Source organism: Pogoniulus pusillus, chromosome 22 (assembly GCF_015220805.1).
Source record: "Pogoniulus pusillus isolate bPogPus1 chromosome 22, bPogPus1.pri, whole genome shotgun sequence".
Taxonomy (NCBI): Eukaryota; Metazoa; Chordata; class Aves; order Piciformes; family Lybiidae; genus Pogoniulus; species Pogoniulus pusillus.
The window spans coordinates 12,618,501-12,636,767 of record NC_087285.1 but is presented as its reverse complement, the minus strand read 5'-3'; the positions used below and the strand labels follow the sequence as shown (position 1 = coordinate 12,636,767).

The window sequence follows — 18,267 nt, the reverse complement described above, 5'->3', positions numbered from 1 at the left end:
TGAACTGCAGGAGCACCTTGTAAAGTGAGTGCAAGTGGAAAAAAAAAAAGGAAGAACAGCCCAACCAAAACCACAGCCCGCAGGTAACCCTGGGGAGCACATGTTACTGTTGAGAATGTGTATCATAGAATATCACTACTTCTACAGAACTTCAGCAATCCCCAGACACGGACAACCAAATGTCAGAACTTAAGAGCAGGGAAAAACAAGCCACATTTTTTTCCCAAGACTTCCGCTACTTCCTTCTCACATCAGCAGATCTTGAATTAGACTTGGTAGCACTATTTTTGACCCCGCTACCTTTCCTGGTGCATATAGTTACAATATGTTAAATTCACCCTGCAGAGTTTATGACATCAAAATGTGAAGATACATAGGCTGCAAGTTCCAAGAAGTGATAAATGTAAACAGTTTAGAAATCTAACAGATGTTCTGCAGATTAAGACAACACGAACCAGGGAACGGATGCAACAGTTCATTGCTAATTCTTCTGCAGCAGAAACTCCAATCAATATATTGGGAAAAGCATAAGATTGAAGAGGTTAGAGAAAAAGATAGCAGAAAGATATAGAAGCTCATCAGGTCTGTAGAATTAAAAGGAAATTTTATTAACCAAGTCCTGACTGTTGTCAAAACAACAAAACAGATTTTATCTCAATTCTCCCCTCAATCTCTGAGAAAAGGAGAAAGAAAAACCACAGAAATAATTTTCCTCATCCAGAACAAACTAAAAGCTGAACTTCTTAATTTTACATATTAAGATTATATGCTCATCAAGTAGTTCCTTACTGTCTACTTCCTCCAGGTGCAGAGCAAGATTTACACTAAATGTGAGCCAACAGGTGGCATGAACATCTCCTACCCCTAAGCAAACAGTAGCAGTCAAGTACTGTATATCAGCAAGCTTACAAGCTCTGTTTAAGACCCATACTTAAACAGCAGAGTAGTTTTCAATGACAGTCTGTACAATGACAGAAAATTAACTAGTCATGAAAGAAGCATTTCACTATTCACTCTGACAAGATGGAACTGTCTTCCCCCGCCTGCCCAATGGTTGGCTGAGGTTCCCATCTCTCCTGTTTGCCCAACTCCATCAAATATACATTGAGGAACTCGCATCAGAACCTTACCCTAGCATGCAACAAGGCACTTGAAAGGTAATGGAAACAGAAATAAAGAGTAAGATCACATTTTACATTTGTAGAGTAACAGAAATGGAGGTATGTCCCTCTTTACGTAATGACTTACTGCATAAGAAATTGATTTGGAACTCAGTAGATATGGATTCCTATTTTCTGCTGATATCCAAAACTTCCTGTGCACCTGCTGACAGGTTCTCAAGACTGCCATTAGTACAGGGCACAGAAAATACTTCCTTACCTCGAATAAATGTAGGAATAAAGCCTATTGAACACTGAGGTGCCCATGTTCTTGCACTGTAAATTGGACAACCTATTTACCAGGCATAAGAGAGAAAGAGGAAATCAGATCTTGAATACAAACATCACTGACTTCAGTACGAAGTCCACAAGAATAAAATGCAAAGTCAGTGCATCATTTCAACAATGGAAACAGGATTAGAAAACAAGAAAGAAAAAAACACTAAAAGAATTAAACAGAGAAATATAAGGGGACCTTTTTTCTTTTCTTCCACTTTGAATTTCAAGTGATTCAGAAATAAATTGAGACAGCTAAAGAGAGCTCAGTGGACAGGTTTTTAGAAGTCTTTGAAACTTACTCTTCTTAGTACTGTACAGAAGTAGCACCTCATTGTCCTGGAGGCAAAAGCAGAAGTTAGAATCCAAAATAGACTAGGATGTATTTTCTTCAGGGTATACGATGAAAACAGTATCAGCATGTGCAGCAAATGCATCACCCACTTTTTGAAGCTATTTAGTAAATTCTAATACAAAATTTGATTTTTATTTATTAAGAATTGGTAGGCTTAAGATACTGGTTCCCTTTTCATTAAGAAAGTTTATAAGATTATTCCTACACAACTGAATCAGTGGAGACAGCTTTCAATAACCACCATTTTGATTCCAGAAATCCCAATGTTTTAATCTAAATGCATGCTGGAATTTAGACAGGTCTGATTTAACTGTACCCTTGCTTTTTCTTTGGTTTCCTTTTGGTGGTGTTCTTATTTTTGGCACAGTGGAAAAATTTAAGAGTAATTTCAGGGCCTGCCAAAGATATGGAAAGAAGTTCATGAAAAATGTTAATATTCTATAAATCTGCATGCTGCTACACAAAGCAAGCAATCAAAAGATATAAAGAACAGCTGATATCCAAACAGTACTATCATTCACTTACCACCAAAGTCCTAAGTCTAGAATAAAATTTAAATATGGGAAATTGATACACCTGTTTTCCAGTAAGGCTTCAGTTTTACAGGTAATAAGACCTTGGATTATTTCCACAGTTTGCTTACCAGTAACTTCACTTCCCAAGACCTGTCAAAAGAGACTCCTATTCACTTTTGAGTATTTACTTGTCACCAGCCAAATAGTACAGACCTTGTGTCTAGTAGCTCTCCAAAGAACTCGACTTTTAGATTTTCAATTTCACCTTCTGGACTCATACGTAATAAGCACCTCTGCAGAAAGTCCAAGATCATATGAATGTAGAGAAAGGACTAAGTCGTTTTCACTGCATAAAAGAATCTGGGAGTAATAGCACAAGCCTCTCTATATATGGTTACAAGCTGCAGCAGGGGAGGTTTAGGACTTATTTCTTCACTGAAAGGGTTATCAAACATTGGAATGGTCTGCCCAAGGCAGCAGTGGAGTTGCCATCCCCCGGGGTGTTCAAGCATCATGTGGACCTGAAGCTTAAAGAGCATGGTTTAGTGTTGACCCTTCAGTGATGGGTCGAGGGCCAGACCGAATGATCTTTGAGGTCTCTTCCAACCAGATATATTCTGTGATACCACTTTTCCATAGTTCCTTCTGTGAAGACTTGCCCTGGGGGCCTATGCCTCAGATGCATGCTTCCACTGAGGTCACCATGCAAAAAGCAGTTTGCCTGCTACAGATGTCCTTTACTGCAAACAGCTGCTGTCAGATTTACTGCATGAGAGAAGGATCTTCAGTGCACACAAAAAAATGTAAAAAATCAGGGAAATGAGATGCTTTTGGACAATGTGTATTTAGCAAGATATGATCTTTTCCAGGTGTAAGGGACATACAGACCCCTAGAAGTACAGAAGCCCATGCTTTGTCATCCTGCTAACCAGGCTAAACAATCTAACTCTGCTAGCATAAGTTCAGACCTACAAAAGAAATTATGCTAACTCATGACTTAAGTTGTAATGTCAGCTTTGAGACATAATATTTAACAGTAAAAGTGAGCACAGTTTGCAGATCAAATGTTAGTATTTGGCTTCAGACTGAAAACCTGCATTTCAAATCACAACTGACAAATGTAAAACTTACTTCCATGACACTATCCAAAAATTAGGTTTTCAAAAAGGCCTTCTGTTTCAAAAAAAAAAAAAAAAAAAAAACCAAGAAACTAGGTCCAAGACAAAAGTGATGGTCCCTAATATTTCCTTTAAGAAAGTATTGACAACATTGATATTATAGGAAGCGATTAAACAGCTGGGGAGTGATAAAAGACACAGGATCACACATGCAGTTTAAATCTGGGGAGAAAGGTGCACTGCATTTTCTGCATCTCAATTATTTTAAATAACTCTGGTCAAATTTCACGTTGCTGTCATGCATATCCTTATATGTTTAGAAAAGAAGCACTAAGACGAAGAGGTATTTTCACCTCTGAATAGTAGATTGTTCATAAGACACACAGGATCACTGATGACGTGTGGTCTCCCAAGAACCTCTTGTTATAGGAAGGCAATGTAAAAAACGACCCCCAAACCTCACAGTTTGATAAGGCTTAAGTAATTCTGTGATACGTAACTGTTCCTCTCCCCAAAAGGGTATTTAAGAACCATTAAACTTCACCCCATTCATCGCATTGAAGGAGCAATCAGTACTAATAACTGTACTTCAGGACTGTAATAGCCTAGCTTGCAAGCCATTATTCTGAAAAATAGTATGTACTGAAAAATAAGGTTACCTAGGCAATGTAAGACAAGCCCACAAGAAAAACGGATCTCTGGGTCTGTACGTTTCGACAGACTCCAGAATGAACGCCAACATTTGTCGCTCAGATCCTTTTTTCCCCAGCAGCCGGGAATGCTGGAGGCCCGACGTGAATCCCGACCCAGTCAAAAGGATTGTGCCTATGTGCTCGCCCTCCTCCAGGCTCCATCATTTTCTCTTTCTCACTCGGGACTACTGTTGTAAGGGCACCACTGTAAAATGGGTGGTCGGACAGCCGCTGGCCATCGCTCCCTTCTTCCACGAGTTGAGGCCGGGGAGCGCAGCGCCCTGCCCTCCCCGCTCCCTACACCCCCTGCTAGAAGCGTCGAAGAGGATGCCCGCGAGCTGCTGCGGGCTAGAACCACTTGCCCCAGGCAGTCTCACGGCTTCGGGCTTCCCAGGGCGAAGGCGGGGAGTCTGCTGCCGTCGTGCCCCGCGGCTACTGCCCAAACTGCTCCCCGCCGCTGGGCGAGCCCTCGAGGGTCTCGGCAGGGACCGCCTCCCCCCCTCCCCGAGGGCAGGAGAGGCGCAGGGCGGCGCGGGCAGGCGGCTGCGGGCAAGCTCGGTGCCCTCATCGCTGCTGGGGGGTCGGGCCGGTTCCCCCGTGAGATCTCACCTTTTAGAGAGGTCCATGAGGACCCCAGAAAAAAGCTTCTCTCCCAGCCGGAATGAGACCACCAGGGCGTCCTCGATGATGTGATCCAGGGTGACCCGCACCTCGGAGCCAGGCAGCAGCGCAGCCTCCACCTCCCCTCCGACCGGAGGCACGGGCACCGGGGACTTGGGCTCGACAGCGGCAGCATCACCAGCATCCGGCTCCTCCTCCTCCGGCCGGGACGGCTCCTCCCCGGGCTCCGGCTCCGCGGAGCCCCCAGTAGCCGGCGGGCAGGGCTGCGGCTCCTCCTCGGGAAGTTCAGGGTGCCCAGCAGGCGGCGGGCAGGGCTGCGGCTCCTCCTCAGACTCGGGGCTAGGCGCTCGCCGGTGCTCGGCCTGGGGCAAGTCCACCTCCGGGGTGGAGGGCGGCAGCTTCTCCGTCCTCTCAGCTTCCGGCTCCCGAGTCCCGGCCGGGCTCCGGGCGAGCTGCACAGGCGGCGGCTCCTCGGCCTCGCCAGGAGCAACCTTTCCCCCGTCGGCCTCCTCTCCGTCAGGCACCACTGACTCCACGGCCTCAGTGACGGCAGGGAGAGGGTCCGCACCGGCCTCGCTGCCAGGGATAGGCTCCATCTCGGGCTCGGCTTCTCCGGCCCCCCCATCGCCCGGCACCGCTGCAGTAGCTGCCGCCTCCGCAGCCATAGCCGCCATTTTCTCTGCTGCTTCACCGCCGCCTCCCTCCAGCAGCGGGATCGATAACCACGGCCTTCCCCGCCCGCCTTGGGAGGGAGAGCCCACCCCCTAGGCTCGTATCTGGCAGCCTATTGGTGGGCGAGATGCAACTTTCTATTTCTACTGGGGAACGGAATAGTCCATCAAGCCAGCGGCAACTTCTCGTTGGCCGGCAGGAACTTCATTCAATGAAGAGTCGGGAAGAGGAAGAAGGGGTGTGGTTTGGTGCTGAACGGGCCGTTACAGATCAGAGGGGCTGGACCTCTGGGGCTGCTCCTCTGTCTCATTGGTTGAAGGAGGAGCTGCTCCCGGGGGAGGCTGGTAATTGGAGGCGCCAGGCGTCTGTCAGGGGAGCGCGGGGCAGGAGTCGTGCGGTGGCGGGCGCGGGTGCCGCGGGCGGCCGGGAGGGGGCGCGAGGGAAGATGGCGTGGGCGGCTCAGGGTCGGTGGTCTTTGGAGCGGTACCCCCAGCTCGGCCGGCAGTCCTGTACGGGAAACTGCGTGTGTGTGGGGCGGTGCTGCGGTCTGTAGCGCTCCCTGCCCCTCTCTGTGAGGGCGAGCGGAGTCCTTAGCGGAGGGATGATGGGTCGAGGGGAAGAGCAAAGATCTGAGGGCTGCAGAGGGCATAGTGTCTTTTGTGTAGTAAATCAACGCCCTAAGAGATTAAGTGGCATAAATTAGGTACATCAGATGAAGATGAAGAGAGTAGCGTGGAAAGGGTGAGAAAAAGAGTTAACATTTTCCCCTTAAATCTTCTGAATTGGTGATTTTTTTTTTCTTCCTGTGGCATCAATGGTTTCTACCTTGTGGGCATTTTGTTCCCCCAGCTAGGAAATCTCACATTTCCTAAACAAGAATCAATTAAAGAGTTTTAATCTCTTGTATGAATGATTTTACATTTTGAGGAGCCGTTGTGGAAAGGAGGGATTTGCGGGGAGGAAGGATGGATTAGACAGAGCGGTGAGAGCGACTTGTGAAAGACGAATGCGATCTTAGGGCATGAATGGTTTTATTCTCCTCAGTGCTTTTATGGGGGATTTCAGCAACAGGTGACCTTTTCTCAAATGTAACAACTTCTTAAGAGAGGCAGGGATCTGCTAGAGAGGGTCTAGCAGAGAGCTACAAGGATGATGAGGAGACTGGAGGGCATACTTTGTGAGGAGAGGCTGAGGGACCTGAGTCTTTTTAGTCTGGAGAAGAGAAGACTGAGAGGGGCTTTGATAAGTGTTTGTAAACATCGGAGGGCTCTGGGCGGAACACAGGCTCTGCTCACTTGCTTCCTGTGAAAGGACTAGAAGCAATGGGTGTAAGTTCCAGCGCAAGAGGTTCCACTTCAACACAAGGGGGAATTTCTTTACTGTAAGGGTCACAGAGCACTGGAACAGGCTGCCCATAGAGATTGTGATGTCTCCTCTGGAGACTTTCAAGGCCTGTCTGCATGCTTTGCTCTGCGATCTGTGCTGGATTGTGTGGTCCTGTTCTGGTGGGGGGGGGGTCGGACTCGATGACCTCCTTGGGTCCCTTCCAGCCCCTAATATCCTGTGATCCTGTGTGAAGTTAGCTCTATAAAATTTTCTTTATTTCTTTTCTTTCATGTTAATGCCATTTACCGTCAGACTTCAAAGTTGCTGCCAACTGTATGCTTGAGCGTGTCCAGAGAAGGGTGACGAGGCTGGTGAGAGGCCTTGGGCACAGCCCTACGAGGAGAGGCTGAGGGAGCTGGGATTGTTTAGCCTGGAGAAGAGGAGGCTCAGGGGTGACCTTATTGCTGTCTACAACTACCTGAGGGGTGGTTGTGGCCAGGAGGAGGTTGCTCTCTTCTCTCAGGTGGCCAGCACCAGAACGAGAGGACACAGCCTCAGGCTGCGCCAGGGGAGATTTAGGCTCAAGGTGAAGAGAAAGTTCTTCACTGAGAGAGTCATTGGACACTGGAATGGGCTGCCTGGGGAGGTGGTGGAGTCGCCGTCCCTGGGGCAGTTCAAGGCAAGGTTGGACATGGCACTTGGTGCCATGGTCTAGTCTTGAGCTCTGTGGTAAAGGGTTGGACTTGATGATCTGTGAGGTCTCTTCCAACCCTGGTGATACTATGATACTACTATGATGATACTATGATACTATGATACAATAGAAACAGCTAACCCCTGGGTTGTTAGTAAAAAACTTAATAGGCATAGAAAATAAAAAGAAAAAATTTGCAAGAGATGAGACCAAAAAATCCTTGATCTGATTTAAGGCCTGATACTACATGCACTTTTAATAGTAGGAAAAGTGATTTGTACATAGCTAATAAGTAGTAGTAATATGAAGAATATTTATATATTGCCATAATGAAGGAGGACGTGGAATAAATAGTCTGTAACAGCTATGTATAACTGCATACATATAAAACATGACCTTGCAAGCTGCTAGCTCTGGGATTTTAGTAAGTAATAAAGGTCTGATTAACCTACTCTGTTGTCCTGGTTATAGTGGCTTGACTAGTATAACAGGTGTAAAGATTTTGTTTTGTGTCTGAGAGTGGTTTACTTTGCAAGGTGAACATACTGTTTGCATTACTGGCTGTGTGAAGTGTGTAAGGAACATATGGGAACATCAGGAAGAACAGCTAGACACATTTCTGGGGACATGCAGTAGAATTGTAGTTAATTTGCAAAAGATACAACTGCTTAATACGTTTTTTTTTTAATGTTTTGCCACCATACCTGGTAATGTGGGTAAGTAGAATAGAATGTGCTTCTTTGTGCAAGGAGTAGTAGATACTGAATTGCAATTTTTTTTTCCAGCCATGCTTGCAGCTTTATCAGCCTGTATGACAGAGAAACAGCAGATGGATCCAACATATGATCTGTGGCTTAAAAGAAATCAGATTTGGTAAGCTTTTCCAAAACTAACCTACCATTAATATTGCTTCCTAAATCGTTTTGAAAAGATTTATTAGACTAAATTTGTAAAATATCTGTATTCCATATCCTGAGGCCATAATGCTTTCAAAGGTGACAACTGTCTAGGTTCCTCTAAGGCTGAATATGTTGTCACAGTTCTGGGGAGTGAATGAGAACATTTGCGTTTCTACTGAGTTACCTTCATTTCAAAGCATTCTCTGTGCAAGGATTTCAGTTTTAATTGAGATCTGAGATTTTAGAGCATTTGTATATTCTCTAAGGAGAATGTGACTGCATCTCTAGAACGTTCACAGAAGTTGCAAACCGTTTGTGACGAATTCTCATTTAGAAGAAGCTTGTTGTACAAAACCAGCCAAACAAACATAGAACACCACACGAGTAGAAGGACAACTCTGCTGCTTTTTACTTTTGTTATTTTGGTCCCGTGCAATTACAGCAACACGTGTGTAAAATCGAGATTTGTTTCCCAAAAGCATTTTGCCTTAATCGGATGAGTCCTAGGACGGATGTGAAGATAGCTCATATGTAACACCACAAGTGTTTTTACATTGCTCTCCTACACAAAGAATTCCACTGTGCTTTGAGATGCTCCAACTCTATTTCAACAGTAGACCAAACCATTCTTTGCATGCACGCAAGTGTTCTGTACATTAGAGGTACTATCATCTCTCCAAATGCTTTTTTCATCATTACTGTCTTACACTGGTAATATTCTGTTTATTCAACCCAAGACTAGTAATATGAGGAAAAGGCATCACAGTAATGAGAAGGGCTGCAGGGTACAGGGATGTGTATTGTCATGTGCTTTAAAAAAAATAATAAATTACTTGGGGGTGGGTATATTTTGTTTTGGTTTGTTGATTTTGGTTTTTTGTGTGTGTGTTTGGGGTTTTTTTGTGTTTTTGTTTTGTTTTAACTAAGGATCTGTAATGCTCTGTTTCAGGCACTTGCACTCAGAAGTTTGCAAAAGCAAAGTTGCCATGCAGCTTTCATGCAGGGCAGGCCAGAACTGTCATATAAAACAGCATGGCTTGTGTAGATACTTTGTGTGGTTGGTGATTTTAGTTGTGCTAGCCAGTCAGTTCAGTCAGCCACAGCTGATATCTCTGATGCTGCTCTGCCTTCTGGGCGGCAGTAAATTCTAAGTCTACAAGACGTTACCAATTAATACAAAAAGACTACTCAGCCCTTGTGCTGATGGGACATTATGGTCCAATAGCTCAGCCCAGCAGGGTTTTTGTTATGTTAAATTCGGAGTTACACAGAGAATGGGCATAAAATGGAAGATTTCCCCTTGCAGACTTTGGCTAAGTTAATGCTTACTGAATTGCCTTGCTTTTTAGCAGGTGTTGCTTATGGAAGACAGTTACCATTAAAATGTTAACTCATCTTTTACATCTACTGGCGTCTCCAGCAATCCTTATGCTGAGCACAGAAAACAATCTGGTGTATGGCTGGTTAACACTCTGAATTGGTTTCTTTGCAGTAACAGAGACGATAATGTTCTTGACCCAGCACTTTGAACTGCTAGGAGGTCTTAAAACAGAATGTAAACAGCTATTTTGCAGTATAATTTGCGTGTTGAAAGGTGTGCGTTGAAGAAGAGGTATAAGGACGTTTACATACCACTCTAATGGCCAGCAGAAATGTGACACCATAAGTAACCCTTAAATGGAAGTATACTAACAGTAGGCTTGCAGATGCAGGACAAAACTTCTAAGTTTCACAAAAAAACCCTCACTACTCTTTTTTTAATCCCAGGTTCATTTGATCATCATTTAATTTCCATTTATTTTAAATGTAGCCTGTAATGTCTTTAGGCTAGGTTTGGGTTTTTGTGATTGGTTTGCATAGTGACTGGCATAGCTGAGGTCTTGTTTCTGTCCTGAAACCTTTAGAGACTGACAGAATAAAATTTAAAAAAAAAAACAACAAATTGCTCTGCCACACTTTCTGTAGATGAAAATGAATCTTCATATGTTCATCAAGTGATGGAAAAGACAGAAGTAGAAAGGAAGTGAATTTGAGAGAGGAGATGATAAAACTGGAGGGAATAAAATGATGAATTTGAAGGCAGGGCTAACACAGAGCTCTATGAAGGTGTGTTAACAGTGTGCTGGATGAGTGGGTAGTTGAAGAAATTGTAAGTTTGGGTTGTGTGAGTGAACAGTTGTAATGTGGTTGCATGATGCCTATGACAAGCAGAGGTGAAAGCTGGGACACGGGACACAGGAAGGATCAGGGCTCACATCTTGACTTTGTTCTTGTCGTGACCAAAACATGTTACTGCACTGACCTATCTGAGCAGAAAACTTTCAGGTCTGTGAATAGTCACAGCATATGTGTATGTGTGTGTTCAGTAAGTGCCTTGGGTTGGAGAGTATGGTTTAAGATGAGGTCTAGTGGTAGATCATTCTCTGGGCATCAAGTTCTGTAAAAGTGCACTACCATGAAGAAGCAGCACTAAATGCAAACTTGTAATGGAACAATATATGTAAGTGGAGTGCAGTCAGCGAAGCCAAAGTGCCTGATTACAGCATATTTAACAAATCACTTCCTTGAAGTTAATTTAGCTACCAATAATGCTGAAACTGGGATAGCAGTCTCCAGAATGGGCTGCGCCCTGGTAATTGCCTAGTAGCTGGAATTTGTGATGTTACTAGTATCCAGGCTAGCTGACTGTGCGAGTTCACTATGCCTGCTTGTGCTGCAGCTGGTCTTAGTGTAGGCATATGAGAGCTCTGCCTGAGTGTGGGAATCCATATGGAGTGTTTAAAGTGTCTTGATAGGATAGTCTACACTTTTCCTAATATCTAGACTGGAGCATAGGGATTTTACATTAGAAGATTACAATTTGAAGTTCTGACAGCCTTGCTGAGACTTTGTGACCACATGTTAAAGGAATTGTGGTTTATATACATCCATTTCTTGCTGGCTCCAGCAAAACCACCAAGAAATAGTGTACTGCAGGAAATGCCATACTTCTCTCCCTGTGTCAGTCTGAATCATAGTGTCAATCACTTCCCGTGGCTGCTATAGACACAGCAATTTCCTGTGTCCCTGAGGAAGGTCTGTCGGTCTTACAAAAAACTTCCACAAGTCAGATTTAGAGACCAATTCTATGCTGTAATAGATCCATCTTAACATTTGCAGTGTTTGCAAGGCGTGACCTGCCATTGTTGTAACATTTTCAGGGCTTTTCTATTTCAAAATAAAAAGTGTAACGGATTAAAGCCAATGCATGTAAGCAATGCAGAGAAGTGTAAGCAAACAAACATAGTAAAGAGTGTATGCTGCAGACTTGCTGCTTCTGTAGCAAGTTGGAAAAGTAATGCTCTTAAAACAACTGTTATTCACATTTAAGCTGCAGTAACATCCATACAGGAAAATTTTAACCTGAGAGTGTGTGTCTTGTGATGTGATGGATCTGAATTTGGCCTAGAACTGTTTATCTTGTCAACTAGGAATAACAGAAACAGTAGAATGCTGACCTTGATTACTTAGAGAAATGGGAATGATATGTAGTCTACTCTTATTTAGGTTTTTGTGCTGACAGAGCTTAAGAAGATGGGACAATAGAGGAAATAAAATCGACTAGTAATTATTTGGAACCATTATAGTTTGTGAGCTGAAGGAAGCAACTGCCAACACATCTCTGACACTGTGTCCTTCTTTGTCACTTACTTGTAACCTCAGCTTTGCTGCCTGTGAAAAATGGACAGTAACCATTCACAGAAATGTAATGTGGTTTAATTACAGTGAATGCTTAAAACTTGAGGATGGAAAGAGCCATGTAAGTGCTAAATGTTATCCTTGACAGAGACACAGTAGCTAGATAATTAGTCTTTCAGATACACCTAGTTATTCTATAAGTTACAAGATCATTTCTTCCCTTAAATTAAGATATTGACACACTTAGCCTTCTTCCTAATTGGTTTACATGACCATTTGGATATATTTCAGTAAAATGGCCAGTGAAGGCAAATGTTTTCCAGCTAGACATTGCCTTGCATTGAACAATTATATGTGGATTGGCTGCACATCAGATCTAAGCACTGCATTAAGATCAGCAAAGTAGGTTTCAAAAGTGTGCATATAACTGGCAGTCCCTCTTGAAGTCATCTGGACTTCATGGTTTACCTGAACAGAAGTAACTTCTGTCTCACAACCTTGTGTTATTGTTCATATGCCATTCATAACTGGTATGTTTTGTAACTGAATCCTCCTTTGAGCTTGCTATCTGTCTGATGTTTTGGAAGCCATAAAATGAAGACATTAGGATTCCACACTAACTTGGTTCTTTCTGCTTCACTTGTGACACAGTTTTGCAGCTGCTCTAAGGGGAAGGGAGTGGCACAAATGGCAATTTATCGAAGTTTCTCAAGCCTTTCCTTCTGCTTGAAGAAGCCAAGTAAGAGTATTGAAAGCTGGATCATACTGCTTACTCTGCCAACAGGTTAAGCTTGCAGTTAAAAAAGACACCCAACAAACGAAAAAAACCCTTGCATCAACACCAAAAAAGCTCACCTGCTACTAATGTCTGTGGTTCTTATGTGAGGGGGCAAAAAGCCACTCAGAACTGGAATCTTCCTATACAATATGATTGCATCATGATAAAGATATTCAGAGTAGTATTAATTTGTTACAATTCCACTGACTTTTAAAACCAATTACAGTGAGGATTAATTCATCCCTGTTGGTGCCTGCAACCACACACACAAAAGGCACTAAAAACAATTGAAGAGGTCATGGCCCTTTTTTGTATGCTGATGTCTCTGTGCCTGGGGTGCACATTTTGTCTCTTTATCAAACGCTCTGTTCTCTGAGTAAAATTACAATAAAAACTTGCAGTTAATAATTTTCAGTGCTAGACTTATTTTTCTTCCTGAGTTTCTTTTGGTAATATTTTGCTGGAAGATTGGTTCTTGTTCTTTCTTTGTCTGCCTTTCTCTTTCCTTTCTGTCTTTCCACAGAGTTCCCTTTTAACACATCCTCTTACTTCCTAAGATTTCATCTGATCTTCATGGTTTGTCAAGGCAAATGCTACCACCACAGACAAGTACTTTCAGCTCTTCTGATCTTGAAAATGTACCTCAGACTGTATGTGTCCTCATCTACTTAAATTTTTACATTCTTGATAAAAATAACGAATGTTCCACAGTGTTCAGTAATAATGACAACTTCGTTATTTATTTTAAAATACAGATATCAAGAAGGAGTTTATGGGAAAGTAAACTACAGAGATTGCTCTCAGGCAGCCTTTTGAGTAAGAGGGTGAAAGGGGAGAGTTGTAGTGTCCTTAAGTCCTTAATTTCTTTGGAAGGGAATACAAATTTTTAGCTATTCAGATTAAGATCTTTTACCTCCTCCTCCAAAATGAGGACGATCTGAAGACATTGCTGACATCTTGTCAGTAGCTTAGGGATGTGCATGGAGCATTCAGCACTTGGATCTGAGTGTTCTCATTCAACTTAATTTTTTAAAGTTAAATTAACCTTGAAAAATCTCTTTAAAAACTGTTCAGGACATGGTGGAGAAATTAATCTGGATCAAGCCATGGTACTTGGAGTTTTGGGTGGGAAATACTTTCCTTTGGCTAATAAAGGGTAAGTGTGGTCTAACACTGGATTGTCACATGCCTTAATTCCATCAGCAGTTTTCTGCTTGTGCCACTATTTAACCAGGCTTGGTAAGCCTAAAGTTGTAGAGACCTTTCTGTGCCAAAACCCTTTAAGTATGCATTGGAGAAAATGACGTACTGCTTTCAGGGAACAGGCATTCCCCTGCACATTGACAGGAAAATATGCTTGGCATGCAGTGACTTTCAGTGCTTTCTGAAATAAGAGCTCTTAAAAGACAGAGTCTGGCCACAGGACTGCAGAGTTCAATCCTTAACACAGTGAAATGACAACCTGAGCGCTGGGTCACTGATCACAAAGATATCTGCACTTCTGACCACTCTAATTCTTTCTAGATCTTAAGCTATTTTGTTGTTCCCAATGTATCATCTTATGTTCTCTTACAGATCTTTATCCTTGTCAGTGTCTCATGTTCTGTTTTCTTGTGGACTTTTAAGTTGAAGAACCCATTGTGCTAGTTGTTTCAAAACAGCTCCACATCTCCAGATCCTTTTGTCCTTCAGTCTTCCCAACTGCACCAGCTTGATATCATCTGCAAACTTGGTGAGGGTCCCCTCATTCTCACTGTCTATATCATTGATGAAGATAATCGAACAGCACTGGTCCCAGTACAGATCCTTGAGGGCCATCACTTGTTACTCATCTCCATCTGGATGTTGAGCTGTTGACTGTTACCCTTTGGATGTGATCATCCAACCAATTTCTTATCCACTGGAGAGTCCACCCATCAGATCTGTATCTCTTCAGCTTAGAGAGAAAGATAATGTGGGGAACTGCATCAAAGTCTTTACAAAAGTCCAGATAGATGACATCTGTTGGTTTTCCTTTGTCCACTGCTCTAGTTACACCACCATAGAAAGAGCTGTGTACAGCCCACGGAGTCTGAAAGAATGCTGAATTCAGGACTTAGTGGAAGTGTCTCTGTCAAAGCTGGAATGGGGTTCTTCATTTTTTTGTTATTTTTCTATTGGTCAAATGACTTCTAAAGCTGCAGACATCCCATTTTTAAATCATTAAGGTTATCAGGATTGATTGCATTTTTGTTCTACCAATATCCAGTCTTCTTCTGCCTGGTTAATATCAACTCTTAATGTGTAATGTACTGAGGCTTTGCAGTATTTTCTACAAAGTGTCTTGCAGTGTCTGTAGGCCAGGAGTCTCAATGCTGTAATTCAAGCATGGAATATTGTATTTTCTAGGCAAGTGCTTGAAGTCACCGCACCTTTTGTTTGCTTTTGTTTCTGCCTGATTTCAATACTAGACAATAAATTGTCTAGAGAAGACTCTGGAGAGGGCCTTATAGCTGTCTTCTAATATCTGAAGGGATTCTACAGGAAGATTGGAGAGGGACTTTTCATAAGGATGTCTAGTGACAGGACAAAGGGGAAATGTTTTGAAGCTCAGGGAAAATAGGTTTAAACTGAATCTTAGGAAGACATTCTTCTTGAATATGAGGGTGGTGAGACTCTAGAATGGGTTGCCCAGTAAGATTGTGGATGACTTCTCCATGGGGGTGTTCAAGGCCAAGTTGGATGAGGCCTTTAGCAGCTGAGTCTAGTTGAGAGGTGTCTTTGCCTGTAGTGGGGAGGTTGGAGTGGATGATCTCTAAAGCACCTTCCAATCTAAGCCACTCTGTTATTCCATGAAGTAAAAAACCATGCCTCCCTTAAGGAAGGCAGCTTGAGTGGTAATTCTCAGTAGGTACTGCAGATTCTTAAAGGACAGTAGTGTGCATGAAAACAGTGCAGCACGTGTGAAAATAACTGTGTTGTTTCACTGGGGTAGCAGCAGTAATGTCTGATACTGAACTGCAACTGAAGGATGAGACAATGTTTGTATCTCTTGTAACACAAATTCTCTTAGTTCTAGAGTTGTCCAACCAAAACTCTTCTCCTCCCACCCTCCAGCAAATAATAAAAATAAAATCATAAGCCTGCAACAACAGTTTCACCATTCTTGTAAGGAAATACGTTGGTGTAACTGTGCTCTCTAGTTGTACTAATCTAACTCCCCATGTACAGGCTTATCACAGGAAAAGGCCAAGTCTGCAGTACCAGGGATATGCTGATGTAGCTGTATGGAACATTTTTTTTAACAGATGGAGTTCCTTCCCCACTGCAGCTAAAACCACCATGCAGAATAGTACATACTCTACTAGGAAAAGATACCTTTGCCAGCCTAAATTTATTTCTGGAATGGTTGGTCAGAAGTGTGGTTGTTTTTCTTCATGCTCCTAGTAGGCATAGTTAGGTTGCAAAAACATTGAGGGCTCATGTAAAAGTGCATTTTTCTCAGCACAGTTTATACTAGTTTGAAAAATACAGGAATTTAACTGCCATAGAAGAGATTCTTCATTCTGAAAATATTAATGATTATGTTTTTTTTACAAATTGTAGGATTCCTCTGCTTAGGTTATGCTTAACTAAATAAATGAAAAGAGAGGGGAAAACTGTTGGAAAACTAAATAACTGTCATTCTGTTTATTATGATGATGATTTAAAACAGCAGCACAGCTTCTAAGCAATCTGCCCTTCATGTACAAGGCTCATTCTCTGTTTTTGAGGCCCACAGTCTAGATAACTAATGTTGAAGCACCACTAGCGTTTAGTGTTACTTTCTCCTACTTGTCATTGGTAACTGTGTCTGTTAGGTGTTTCCTGAATGTTCCATCACAAGTTCTTGCACTTCACTATGTCTGGGGGTTGTAAGTTTGTTCTGCTTTGGCATCCATTTGAGTTACAAAAATGTTCTGGAATGAAACTTGAATTTCATGATGTATCCTGTCAAGTGACACATTTCTGTAGTAAATAAGGTATGGTGAATTATACAATGCAATGTATCCCAAAAGAATTAACAGAGCTAATGCTCTGTCTTAATGACAATGAAGGAATTGAGTTGACCTCATGCATAAAATTAGAATGTTCTTAAGGTGAAGACAGCAATAATTTGGCATGACACCCTTAGCTGATGCTGCAGTCAAATTGTAGACAGGTCAGGTTCTGCTCCTTTAGGATTTGAATACCAAGTTCTTCCAAACCTAAATCCAATTCATTACTACTTTTTTTTTTTAATAGGATTTTCTAGTAAAGAAACACTGATTGCTTAGCTGTATAAGAAGTGCATCAGACTTTAATATTTTGTATTTTTGTATTCTTAATGGTTGTGCTTTTAAAAGATACTGGTTTTTTTTTTAATTTTCTTGTTTTAGATGATTTCATTCCTCATTCTTTGCTCAGGTAAAATTTACATTGTTTTCAATGCAGTTTTCCCAGTAAAGCCCTTGGAATTGCACCCAGTGTTTTTCATCTGGCAGTGCATATTTCATACCATGGCCTATGCTGTACTTTCAGGCAGAGAGCAGATGTTGCAAGTGTCTTAGGTATAAAATATGAAAATTGTAAATGCTTCTGTAGGCCACTCTATTAGAACAAGGTAGCAATTTAGTAGTTCAAAACACTGATGTCTGTTTCTCTGGTTTTTTATCATGGATTCATACATACCTATGAATGTTTTTTTTACATAAGTAACTCTGTGGTACAGTAACATTTTTGTAATTTTAAGCTTTTTTTTGGTGTTTTTGTTTCTATGGAATAAATTTAATATAAAAGGGATTAATTAAGTTTTTTCTCTCAGAATAAAATCAAGTTGACTGATTGATGCAAGCATGGGCCAGTGACAGACCAGATCTACACAACTGCATTCAGATTGGAGGCCAGGAATTCTCTGCCACATTAGTAGAGAGACTCCAGTTACAAATTCAGTATTGTTTTGCTTTTCCTACACCAATCTCAGCTTGATTGTAATTTTCTGAAGTCACCCAGGGTGACTCAGATCTGGTCAAGCTAAAATAAGTTCTTAAATTATTCCTAAATAATGGCAAAAATGAGTCACTTCAGAGAGCTAAGCAAGTAGGAAACAATCCTATAGGTATAAAACAACCATAAAGCTTTGTATGGTTCAATAGGAGAGAAGGTGAGTCAAGGATGAATACAACTGGGACGCTTCTGTTAGCAGAGCAGGTGAATGGACAGAAGAGAGGTACAAGAGCTATGAATGGGGAGGCAAAGTGGCCTGATACTTGGATGATTTGTTTTGGTTCAGTATAAGCAGCACATCCAGAAGAGAAGAGGTTTGAGCTGTGGCCTGGACCTGAATGTTCTTTTGAGGAGAGACTATGATAATTAACAAGGTGGAAATAGGCAGCAGACTTAAAACTCTGAAGGCAGGTGATGAGGCTGTGACACGGCTTACACCGTGAGAGCACATTCCTGGCCTTCATTAGCATTTTTGTTGC

General features: G+C 42.3%; 2 protein-coding genes across 11 annotated transcripts in view; one reads left to right on the top strand and one right to left on the bottom strand.

Moving 5' to 3' along the window:
- The window catches only part of PWWP2A (PWWP domain containing 2A), a 38,384-nt gene extending 32,875 nt beyond the window's left edge, over window positions 1-5,509 (bottom strand). For 6 of the 8 annotated variants that reach the window (XM_064161764.1, XM_064161763.1, XM_064161762.1 and 3 more), the window contains exon 1: window positions 4,726-5,509. In XM_064161764.1, the coding sequence (XP_064017834.1) occupies window positions 4,726-5,411 (686 nt within the window). In that variant the 5' untranslated portion in view covers window positions 5,412-5,509. The remainder of the gene's footprint in view (window positions 1-4,725) is intronic. The other 2 variants (XM_064161766.1, XM_064161767.1) reach the window with 2 other exon arrangements.
- FABP6 (fatty acid binding protein 6) overlaps window positions 5,047-18,267 on the top strand; it is a 33,449-nt gene continuing 20,228 nt past the window's right edge. Inside the window, exons 1-2 of one of the 3 annotated variants that reach the window (XM_064161780.1) lie at window positions 5,047-5,749; window positions 8,215-8,302. In XM_064161780.1, the coding sequence (XP_064017850.1) occupies window positions 8,272-8,302 (31 nt within the window). In that variant the 5' untranslated portion in view covers window positions 5,047-5,749; window positions 8,215-8,271. Of the gene's footprint in view, window positions 5,750-5,833; window positions 6,151-8,214; window positions 8,303-18,267 lie in introns of those variants that run through there. The other 2 variants (XM_064161781.1, XM_064161779.1) reach the window with 2 other exon arrangements.